Raw genomic sequence first — 11,875 nt, forward strand, 5'->3', positions numbered from 1 at the left:
CACAGGGACATCCATTAACCCCCTGCGCCAGTGTTCTCTCTCGCATTCTGCTCTCCTCCTCTCCGGTCCTCTCTTTCTCTGCCGGCGGTGGTCCTTCGCTTTTACTCTTGATTGTTTCTTCGGTGTTGTACACCGCCGCCCTCACTACGCTTGGCGGGCAGAACAACATAGGTGGCCTTAGCCGACAAAACACCAAAAGCGATGAGCTCGTCGCTCGGCAAGGCCCTCCAACGCTCGAAGCGGGCCACGGAGCGGCAGGGACGACGCAGTTATCGTGATGCCTTAGAGAACGAACGTAACGCCGCCCTGGATGCGGAGCTGCACCAGCAGGAGGTCGGCCGCGCCAAAACACAGATGAAGTCCATCTGGGAGACAAACGACCTGGAGAATTTCCTGTCCATCGCTGACGCGCGCGAGGAGAGCTACTTTGCTGAGCGTGACGTACGTGTCGTCATTGGCGGCCGTGTGTATGTCGTGCAGCAGGACAAGATCGTCCCAAAACAGATGCCGATGGACGAGGCTCATTTGGACTGGCAGAAGCTAAGCGAGTCGTTGACGATTCCGAAGCGGCCGGTGTGGAACTGCAAGATGTCCGCCGAAGACTTGCAGGCGGTAGAGAAAAAGGCCTTTGTGGACTGGCGCCACTCCCTCGCGCAGATCGAGGAGGAGCACAAAGTGCTGCTGACGCCGTATGAGCGCAACCTCGAGGTGTGGCGACAGCTGTGGCGCGTCGTGGAGCGGGCCGACGTCGTCGCAGTCATCGTAGACGCGCGCAACCCACTGATGTTCCGCAGCGCCGACTTTGAAAAGTACGTGAGGAGCGCCACGAACAGCAAGGGGGAGCCAAAGAAGGTGCTGCTGCTGCTGAACAAGTCGGATCTGCTGACCGAGGCTCAGCGGCGGGCCTGGGCGGCCTACTTTCAGCAGCGTGGCGACGACTTCTTCTTCTTTTCCGCCAAGCCGCTGCAGCCCTTCACCCAGGACGCCGCCGCCACCGCTACTGCCGCCTCCTCGTACGCCATTGCAGGCAGCGATGACGAGGATGAGCAGGAGGAGGAAGTCGATGCTTCACTCGACGCGGAAGGGGTGCAGCTCACGGCGGAGCAGGAGAAGGCGGTGCTGGACAAGGTGATGAAGCACAAGAGGGAGAAGACGCGGCACAAGAAGAAGGCGCTGCGGGCCCCGGTCAAGGTAGCAAATCCATACGAGCTCGCCGCGAAGCTCCAGGCCATGAAAGAGCAGGCGCACGAGCCGAGGGTGAAGGAGGAAAAGCCACTGACCGAGGAGGAGCTGGCGCGTAACTCACGCACAGCGGCGGGGGCTGCCGCCGTGAAGCGCGAGCCGTGGACCGTGCTCGATCCGATGCAGCTGCTGGACCAGCTCGCCCTTCTCCGTGAGGAGGCTGGGGTGACAGATGTGAACACGCCGCTGATGGTCGGCCTTGTCGGATACCCGAACGTGGGCAAATCGTCCACCATCAACGCCATCATCGGCTGCAAAAAAGTGGTGGTGAGCGCCACACCAGGCAAGACGAAGCACTTTCAGACTCTCACGATTCCCAACGAGCGCCGCGTGGCTCTGTGCGACTGCCCTGGTCTTGTCTTCCCCTCGTTCGCAACGACCAAGGCGCAGATGGTGTGCGACGGCATCCTCCCCATTGACACAGCCACCGACACGTTGGAGGCGACGGCCACCATATGCCGCCGCCTGCCTCGCCCGGTGTTGGAGGAGGAGCTCAACGTATCACTGCTGGCTGAGGACGACATCGACGAGAGCGACTCGCTCGCCGAACGGCTGCTGAATGCGCTGGCACGTCGACGCGGCTACATGGCGTCCCACGACCGTCCCAACAAGGCACGTGCGGGCAAGGAGCTGCTGAAGCTGTACGTGGACGGGTATTTCGTGTACGTCGAGCCGCCGCCTACCTACCGCCCCGATGCGGCGGCGCTGTCGCTGAACACGTACGTGGAGCAACACGCCTCCGCTTCACCTGCGGCAGTGTCCGCTGTACGCGGCGGCGAGGCGGCGACAGAAGAGATTGATGAAGAGTGGGAAGACGACGACGATGCGGTTGGGCTGGAACTGAACAGCGAGGAGGAAGAAGCTTGGGCTGATCTTGACTCCGCCGACGATGCCCGCGCCCTGAGTGAGCCCGGGGACGGTGATAGCTACTTGATAGACATGGACCTGGAGGATGCGGCGCCACCCATGTTCTATGCGCGCCCGCACGCCCTGCGCAGCACGTTCACCCGCTATGAGCTCTTCAACATGGAGGCCAACGAGGCGCGCATGAGGGCGCTGAAGAAGGTGGAGCGGCGTCGCAGGAAACGGACGAACCACCAGCTCGAGCCCGACACACACACATTTGTGAACCGCCAAGGCGAAGTGGAGCTGCGCATTGACGACGACGACGGTGTGCTGGAGCTGGTGACACCCACCGGCGGGCCGGTGCGGCCAGCGACAAGGGCGAAGCCCAAGTCGAAGCGCCAGCAGCGCCGCGAGCTGAAGCAGGTAGGCGTAGGACCGTTGAACCGCTACGGGCAGCGGAAAGGCATCCAGGGCTACTGACCACCAACACCGTCTGCGTTTCTCTCTCGTAGCGCACTTTTGTTGAGTTTTTCTGACTCAGCTGTGTGCGTGGGTGCTGCGCTGCAGCCCTGCGTGGCCTTACGAAGGGGGGGGAGACGGCAGCGAGGGAGCGCTTTTTCTCGCTCATGTACCCTCGCCTCCCTCCACCTCCCTACGACAATACCACCGTCCATCTGTTATGCCAAGCTGCCCCGTTAACGCTGCTGTGTGAACTGGCCGACACGCCTCTGTGCCTGTCAGTGTGTGTGTGTGTGTGTGTTCGATCTCGTTGGAGGGCGCTGAGGCTGCTGCGCGTGCTCTTCGCTGCTTTGGCTTCTCCTTTGCGTCATTCTCACGGCGCGAATGCGTCATGGCATTCGAGGCGAGCGGCAACGGTGGTGCCTCTGCGCTGACCCCGCCGAGCGACACGACACCCGCACTTATGGTGCCGTTGTGTTTCCACTATGCGACTAAAATCTCTTCTCTAAGCCCCCCCCCTCCCACCCGCCGCGGTGTGTCTTGCCGATGACAGACATGGAGGAGCTAAGCGGACACGAAAACAAACCAACTGAGAGGAGGCCCAAGGCGGAGTGCAGCGTCTGCAAGGCCGTGCGTGTTCTGTGCAGTCGCTTTACTTGAGCCTGTCCTTGAAGTGGCAAGAGAGTGAGAGAAGATATGCGTCTCTCACGGAGAATCACCAGTGTCGGAAGTATCGAGAGTGTGTCGCCTCCCATTTGGGGTTCTCCTGGTGTTGCTCTCGATCTCTCTATGTTGCTTTAAGGGAACTCCAACGCGGAGAGCGTTTCACGCCTTCTTCTCTGCCCGTGTCCCCTGTCGCACGTCGTCGTTCTCGAATGTGTGTGTGTGTGGGTATTGCCTAGCGGCTCATCGTCGACCACTCAAGGCCGACCCCACTGTCTCCCCCACGTTGGTCCTTCTCTTCGCCGCTGCCTATCCGTTTCTCTTTTTGGTTCGCTTACGTGATGCCGTCGTGGGTATCATCCCCGTGCGCGTACACCTCACCCCACTCCCTTCCTCCTCCTCCTCCTCTGCGTGTGTGTGTGTGTGTGTGCTATCAGGGTCTACCTACACACATACATACCGAGACAGCCACTGTACCGCTGCTTCCTCCTCCACCGCCTCTTCACCCTTCCCAGCACTAGTGGGGGAGGAGGAGTAGCTGCAGACGCTGGTGTAGAGAGCAGGACAGTCAACGAACCTGAAGAGGAGTGACGGTCTATTGAGGCGAGGGGACATTGGGGAGGTATCAAGACTTCACCACGCTCCATCGCCCGCCCCCCCCCCCCCACCACCACCACCACCTTTTTACACAGCCGCTCTCTCCTTTCTCTTTTCCGCTTTCGCTTGTAGACATGCACTTGCGGAAGAGGCTTGTGCAGCGCGGTGTGCTGCACTTCTACCCTCATCGGTTCCATCGACGAGTACTGGCTGCGACCGCGTCCACGCCACTGTCGTCGTCAGGCAGCATCACTAGAGGGAGCGACTTTGCACGCTACGCGGAGGCGGAGCTCACCGATGCGCTCCTCACGACGCCTTTGCCCACTGAGGCGGACTCCAATCCAGTGAAACAGCGACTCACCTCCTCCCCCTCTCTCTCGCCTCCAGCAGCAACGGCTGGTGCGCAGCGCCACCACCGTCGGCGGCGCTCTCTCCACTGCGGCAGTGAGGTGTCGAGCCTGCCACCCACCCACGCCATCTTGAACCACCTGAACAGCTCCCTGTGGCTGCAGGTACTGTCCCGCCTGCATGGACGTGGCGCGCTTTCCGGCGAGGACTGCGCCGGGGCAATCCGGTACCTGCCAGCCTTCACGTACCGCCCACTGATGCCGTGGCTGTGGAACCCAACAGCCTTGTTGACGCCAGCGGAGGCAGTACAGCCGAGCCGCACAAGGCACCGAATCGAGGCCGACCGAAGCAGCGATGCGGAAAACTTTTCGGCTACATGGGACACCGCGGAGGGCGAGGTGGACGTGGCGGCGGAGATGCACAGCGATATGTCTGTGGCTGCGCTGGCGATGAGTCGTCCACCTGCAGCTCCACCAGCACTGCCTGCTGCAGCCCCTCGCACAGCGTACACGGTCGCGGACATCAGCACCGCCGCGCCACCGCAATGGACTTCCATTGCGACCTCTGTGGTGAGATCGGCGTTCGCCAACGCACCGCCACCCACTCTCAAGGAGCTGCTAAAGGTGTGGCACAACCTTCTCTTCGCCCTCCGCTCTCACGCGGTGTGGGTCAGTACGCCGGAGCAGCTGCGCGGCAGCGCTCACCCGCAGCTACTGCGCCTGTTTGAGTGCTTCTACGCCGATATCCAGCGTCACACACAACTTTCTAGTGCGAGTGAGGCCTGCGACAGTGACGCCGTGCCCTCTAAGGAGCCACCGCGACAGCAGCGGTGTGATGGCGTCATTGCCGAAGTGGAGGTGCGCACGCTGACGCCGCCAATTTTGCTTCGCAAGCTGCGGAGCCTCTATCGTCTGCACCCCAACTCCGCAATGCTCTTCGCCGAGCTCTACGCCATGTGTGTGGCAGAGGAAGAGGCCTTCGTGCGTCCCCGCGCCTTCCGCGCGAGCAGCCCCGCTGACGTCTCTGTGCGAGGAGGCACTCCGCCGACTGCCGGCGCGTGGGGGCTGCAGGTCACCACGACAGCCCTTTTAATGGATGTTGATCTCGCTGCCTATTATGCCACACTGCCGGGGCGCCGCCATAGCGGTCTCAGCGACGCAGGTGAGCAGTGGGCCGTTACGCTGCAACACCTGCAATTCCTTCTGCCTCGTGTCCATCGACTTCAGCAGTGCCTGAGGGCGCAAAGGAAATCACCAACATCAAGCAAAGAGGCTGCCGAAGCTGCGGTGTGGCAGCCGTGGCGGCAGGTCGTGTCCGTCCTTATGAACGTGTGCGTGTGGGTCAGCAACGACAACGCCGAGGCCGAGCGCTGCAGCGACGCGCTGCGGTGCACCGTCAAGACGCTTCGAACGATGATTGCTGATTCTTCGACAGTAGGCCGCGCCAGCGCGCACAACCTGCTTGCCCCCCCGACATCCCACGACGTGTGTACCTTCATCTCCTGCCTTGTTGAAGCAGCCCGGGATAGCATGCGGGCCAAGGCAGGTCAGCTGCAGTACGGCCCGATGGATGGCTTGCTGGGCGTGTACCTGCTCTCTGTTGCTGTCGCTGCCGTCATCCCAGTAAGCGTTCACTGGCACAAGTCAGCGGCTGATTGCCAGAAGACCAGCGACAGGGTGTGCGTGCCGAACACCGATGCTGATGACGCCAGGGAGCTCTTGCATAGACTGCATCTTCTCTCTCACGCCTCGAAGTCGACGCCTCGCGAGGTCTGGGCCGCGCTGCGCTGCTCCCCAACTGCTGGCGAAGCAGCTCGCTACGGCCTCATCACAGTCGGTCATCGTCTCTTCAGTGAGTGCGTCATGCCACTGGTGAGCCAGCCAATGACCTTCGTAACTGCCCAGCGCCTCTGGGGCCGCTTGCGCGCGTGGGCCACGGAGGTAGGCCGGCCGCTGGGCCTGCAAGGTGAGCCTGTCTCCGCGTTGTGGAGACTGCGATGGCTGCAGGAGCAGAACCGAAAGCCATCGGCGCTGCGGTCTTACCTTACCACAGACGGCGACAACAACGCGGCCAGCGCTCTTTTAGGCCGACTCACGTCCGGTTGTATGCTAGCCAGCAGCGACTGCGTTGCAGCTCACAAAACAGCAACGCCCCCTGGCCCTGGGCAGTGGCGCTGCGGGTGTGGCTTCGAGAATGAAAACACTGACCCGCACCATCTCGACACCTCCAGTGTGGGGTGCGCGGCTTGTGTGCTGCGCACTCTGGCGCCGTTCAGCTGGGAGTGCCCCTCCTGCCACACCGCCTCCAGCAGCGGTGTGTGCGTGCCGTACTGCCTGCACTGCGGAGAGGCCCATCCTCTGGCGGATCAGCTTGGCATCGCCGTGAAGACACCCAACGCAGCAGATGAACACACGTGCGGCTTGACACTGAGTGATGGATACCCACACGTGGGAACGGTGGCGCTGCTGCCGCAGCGAGGTCTGCCCAAGAGCTCGCTGGTCTACACAACGACGCCACTGCAATCGCTGAGCTCGCAGGAGGCCACGGCTGGTATGGCACGCTGTTGCTGGGACTGCGGGCATGCCTGTGGCAGTGCGCCCGTTGACGTTGGCGAGTTGCATGCGGCGCCACTTTCTTCACTCCACGCGGCATCGTCTCGGCACGGAAAAGATGACGCTTTGCTGAACAGTCTCTATGAGGCTGGTGATTCGCTTAGGGCTGGGGATCCAAGAGCACTTGTCTACGTGTGCTCCGACTGCCACGCCATCTCCATAGGCCCACACAGTGCCGCGTGCCCCAGCATACCCGACGGCGCTTCGACGACGGAGCACGTGAAAGCAACGGGGTCCAGCACGGCTTCCTGCAGCAGTTGTGGCAGCACGGAGCCCGGATATTACACTGCTGCCTTCACCTGGACGTGCGGTTGCGGTGCCTGCAACTCTGGGCTGCACGCCTACTGCCATGCGTGCTCACGGGCCGCCCAGCAGGTCATGGTGACGTGCCCGCACTGCAACTACGCGCAGCCCGTAAGGGGAGTTGCAGCAGGGGCCAGGAACGGGTATACATGTGAGAGATGCCACCACCCACACCCTCGCGTGCTCGCTGCCGTCAATCAGCACCGCCTCGTTCACTGTCCTGCGTGTCACGGTCACGCGCCATTCACGAGCGCGCAGTGCTCGCACTGTGCGTGCACCGCTGTGGCGACCGTGGCAGCGCTGCTTCCAACGGAAGCGGACCAACCGTGGCTTTGTCACTACTGTGGGACAACACACGCCGTCCGCGACAGCACCGACGGCCAGCTGAGCACTCCTGCTCACCTGACGGATTACTCACCCTTGCGTGCCCTGCTCCCACCCCTTACAGATGCTGCGGACGGCTGCTGCACGACGTGCGGTACGCGCCGCCTACCGGCGACCATGTGGGAGCGCGGGCGCCTGTGGAGATGCAGCGAGTGCGGAGAGCCGCACAACAACGAGCTGGCGTGCCGGCGATGCGCTGCTCTGGCCCCTGGAATCCCTGCTGGTGGGGTGTACGTGTGGCGCTGCGCAACGTGCGACGCGTATCACCCAGGATGGGAAGTGCAGTGCCGCACGGCCGGCTGCGGTGGTCGAAGAGGAGCAGAGGGTGCGTACTCACGGCTCTGCTACTCACCATGGACTTGCGCCGAGTGTGGTGAGGTTACGCTGTCCTCGCACGCGCCTGCTTGCGCCGCCTGCAGTGCAGAGACTCCTGCACCGTTGCGTGCCACCCTGTGCTTCTTCGGCGACGCCTGCGGGACGGCGGCGCTCCCAACGACTGTAGCGAGCGCAGAGGGCCACAGAGAAAGTGCGGAGACGAATAGCAGCGCACATCCCCATGAGGAAAGCACTGACCCAGACGCCCTCCCATACGCCCACAGAGATGTGCAAGCGGCACCTGTCAGCGCTTGTGCAACCCTCTCCCCATCCCTCTCGCGCCAGCCCTCAGTGCTGTCTCCAGTGCATGCCGTGACGGTTGCATCTACGCGTCTAGCAGAGGTGGAGGCGATCCTGCTGCAGGCAGCTGCACACCCGTCACTGCCGTTGCTTACCGACCCGCTGGACATGGCGCCAATGGAAGCTGCGTCATCTACGTCTTTGTGGTCGCACAGTAGCGGTGATGGCTCCACACAAGCGAGTGCGTCAGCCAGTGATTCGGCCAAGTCCCTTACCGACCTGGCCCACCGTGACGGCGTCATTGCTGGTGGCGCCGCAGGTTCGTCGTATCTCGCCGTAGAACCGTGGGAGGATGCGTACGCTGCGACCATCGTATCGTTCTAAGGCCGCTGTGGATTACGGCGACGCCATGCCGTGAGAGAAGCGAGGATGGGAGACGTAGTGTCCCTCACCTGTACAGAGAGCGACAAGCGGTGAATCGAGTGAGTCGAATGCGCTAGTGCGCCCGCTTGTTTTCTTCTGCTGTGCTCTCTGTCTGTCTGCCTGTCCTGTCAACCTGACGCGTGTGCGTCCGGCCACAATAGCAGTTAAGTGTGCGCCTCCGCCACTGTGTCTACACACAGGCATGCAGTTTGTACGGGCACTTCGGAATAACTGTAAAGCTCCGTTACTTGGTCCCACAGGCTCTGTAGCACCGGGAAGCCGCAACGCCACCGAGGTCGTCTCACCTGAGTCTCCCCTCTCGTCACACACCCACAGAAACACTCGTTCAGGAGCTTTCTACGCCCTCAGACGCGGCCATAGAGCCCGGAGACGTGCAGAGAGTAAGCGAGAAGGGAGGCCAGCACAGGGAAGCCCCTGAATCGCACTGCCTCCCCCTTCTCTCTCCCCTCACCTTTGCTGTTTTCCTTTCCGCTTCCCTACAGGGGATCAAGTGGATCGACTGGCGCGTTAGCCTTGTGTCCTCCACTGTCGCTGATACACGTAATGAATACTATCTTCACTTGCATGCCCATCACCCCTTTCTGCCCTCCCCCATCCTTCATGGCGCTCTCTCCTCCCTCCTCTACGTCGTACGGCAGCAGGTGGCTGCAGCGGCACCGGCGGAGATGAGGGGAACAGGCAAACGCATGGTCCCATTCCATCCCAATCTCCTCTCTCACGCCCTGGAGGAGTTGGGCCAGGCAGGGACATGCTGCCTGCGGCTGTGGTCTCCATGAGGCAGAGGGGGGGGGGCGCTCCCGCTGAGTACCGATGGGCTGATGCCGGAAAGCCAGCGGCGCACAGGCTTCTCCTGCAGGACCAAGCCTCACGCTCGCTGAGCTTAACATCGATGACACCGGCTATCGACCGTACCACACAGGCTTCGAAGACCGCGGAAAGGGCCGACGTCCTACGCACGTGGAGGTTCTCACTCCGGATGACGCGATCATCAGGCTGCGGGGGGGGAGGGCACACCCATCGCACCGGGGACCCCATCCACCGAACCCGCCCCAAGGTCGTTCTCCGCAGACCCATGGAAGCTGCCGGGGGGAGGAAGCGGATGCTGGCTTGCGACGAGTTGCGGCAGGCCTGGGGGAGCATCGATGTTGCCGCCTTTGAGGAGCTCCCTTGCTAACTGGCACCCACCGAAGAGGATCGACGGGTGCTCCTCCGAAAGCCCTCCTCCGCGTTCAACCTGCTGAACTCAAGCAAGGTGTCGCAGCACGACGAGCCCTGCCTGGGCCAGCCCATTCTCCAACTGGCAGCGAACGGCCCTCCACCCCAGTCCTTCGGCGCCACACTCACCGAGGCCGCGGGAAGCGAGAAAAAGAGGGACGAGAAGCTGCTCCCGTGCCCTACCCCTCAGAATGAGAGACAGCTTAGCACGGCGCACTTACCCAGCGCACGGCGTGAAGAGAGGAGCGGACCTCCATCCCCCCCCCTGGAGGTCCTGGCGGGGGCACGCCATTTGGGGACTGGTTCGCTGGCGCGCTTCCGCTGTAGCGGACGAGGAGTGGGCGGCGACCTTAGCGGACGACCCACCACCAGCGCCGCTCCATGCCAACCGTGCAGCGGCCCGTGGATGCTGCATGGTTGGGTGTGTGCGGCCCTGTAGCCGGTCGAGGCCGCCGGATGGAGGGACTGTGGAGGCTTTTTGCGCACGTGCCCCACGGTGACGTCGGGGGAAGCCGCTGCAACACTCGAGGCAGCAGGCGTCGCAGGATGCCGTGGTTTTCGCAGTTGCGCGGGCGGCTCCGCCCTCTCCGTGGTGGGGGCGGCGCCGAGCCAGGTCCAGGTGGCGATTCATCTTGTGGCCACGAGAGGTGAGCAAGTGGCTTGCTGTGGCCGAGCGCGCTGTGCGACGCTGGTGGGGTGACGGACCTGAGAAGGGTGGTGTACGAGGCACCTATGTCTGAGGTGCCAAGGGCCCTCTCTCCGCGTTCCGCGCCGCTGGCGGGGGACGGCCGACCGCCGGAGAGCCATGGCAGTGGGGTGAAGACTGGTGCGTGAAGCGGTGCAAGTGGTGGCAGGAGCATTGGCTGGCCCACCCCCTCCTACGCCGTGAAGCAGGCAGCGGTGCCGGCGACTCAGGCGGCCGGCCGGCGCAGCGGCACTCTCGCCAAAGACAAGCGAAGTCGCCCCCCCCTCAGGTGTGCGCTTGCAGTGGTTGCCTACGACTGCAGTTGGGGGCCCGTGTCGTGCTGGTTTCGGCTCACCAATGCTGGTGGCTTCTCGAAGGGGTCACGGCGGCTGTTCTCCAAGCGGTGGCGTTGTTCGCCGTGCTGTCCGCGTGTGTAACCGGGCGACAGCGCAAGCCGCCATTACCGGCCCGCGTTGGGGACGACACGTCCCCGCCGACAACACGGGTGCAGCAGCGCTCTGGGCGGTGTGCTTCGCATTGGGGGTCTTCTCTTTCTCTGCTGGAGCCGCGGGTCACCTTCGTGTTGATGGCGCTCCATGACTCCATTGGCTCACCTGCCATGCGTGGCCCACGGGGCGTTGCATAAAATCCGGTGTAAACTCCGCAGAGCGGCCGAGCCGTGATCTCGTATGCCAGACGCGAAGGGGTGCGACTGGCAACACGGGGAGGTGAGACAGGGAAGCCAGAGGGGCGGGTGGCACCGCACTCTCGTTCCCGCACAAGCACTGCCCATATGCGTAGCGATGCTCGTGTATAAGAAAGGCGCTCTGTTCCTGCCGGTATGGTCTCGGTGTGTGCGGCACGATCGCGCCCGCCATCCACAAGTTGGTGCGACTGAGGGGAATATGTTAACTCGCTCGCGGCTTCGGCGTAACTCAACTCCCTCTCTTCCCCCCCCCCTCTTCCCATCTGTTCCCCACCACCGCTCTCTCTCACTGGCGAAGGAAGGTCGTGTTCACACGCTACGCAGCTCAGCACGACACTCACGCTTTCCTTGACCTTCCCCACACAGTATAGGCATGCGTACCTACTGAAATGTGTGGCCCTTTCCTTTTCACACGCTGTTTCCTCCACTCACCATACACCCACCGCCTTCCGTTGGATAGTCTGCACGTCGGTGCGTCTGCTGCCGCTGTGTCCTCAGCAAGGCGCTTTGGCGCACGTGTTTTTGTCCTTCATTTGCTTCTCCACATTATAATTTCAACGCTCAGGCACCCACACGGTGTCACTCTGACCGCCCCCTATTTAGCCCCCTCTTGTAGCGCGCCGATAGGCCTTTAGAGCCGGATGACCTCCTCGTCACCCGTGCAGCAGTGCTCTGAAGCACCACCGCCTCTCCACTTCCCACAGTTGCCCCTGATTCATGAACAATACCCTCGCATTGGGTGCCCACTCTGAAAAT

The 11,875-nt window shown here is 62.6% G+C and overlaps 2 protein-coding genes across 2 annotated transcripts; both read left to right on the forward strand.

The window, feature by feature from the left end:
• Nucleotides 1–201: 201 nt before the first annotated feature.
• Nucleotides 202–2,568, forward strand: LBRM_05_0200 (conserved hypothetical protein; the record flags this gene model as incomplete). The annotated part of the gene is made up of 1 exon (XM_001561785.1): nucleotides 202–2,568. The coding sequence occupies one exon, from the start codon at nucleotides 202–204 to the stop codon at nucleotides 2,566–2,568; it is 2,367 nt and encodes a 788-aa protein (XP_001561835.1).
• A 1,373-nt stretch (nucleotides 2,569–3,941) lies between these two features.
• LBRM_05_0210 (conserved hypothetical protein) lies at nucleotides 3,942–8,453 on the forward strand (the record flags this gene model as incomplete). Its single annotated transcript, XM_001561786.2, has 1 exon — nucleotides 3,942–8,453. The coding sequence occupies one exon, from the start codon at nucleotides 3,942–3,944 to the stop codon at nucleotides 8,451–8,453; it is 4,512 nt and encodes a 1,503-aa protein (XP_001561836.1).
• Between the last annotated feature and the right edge of the window lie 3,422 nt (nucleotides 8,454–11,875).

This window comes from Leishmania braziliensis, chromosome 5 (genome assembly GCF_000002845.2).
Source record: "Leishmania braziliensis MHOM/BR/75/M2904 complete genome, chromosome 5".
Classification (NCBI taxonomy): Eukaryota; Euglenozoa; class Kinetoplastea; order Trypanosomatida; family Trypanosomatidae; genus Leishmania; species Leishmania braziliensis.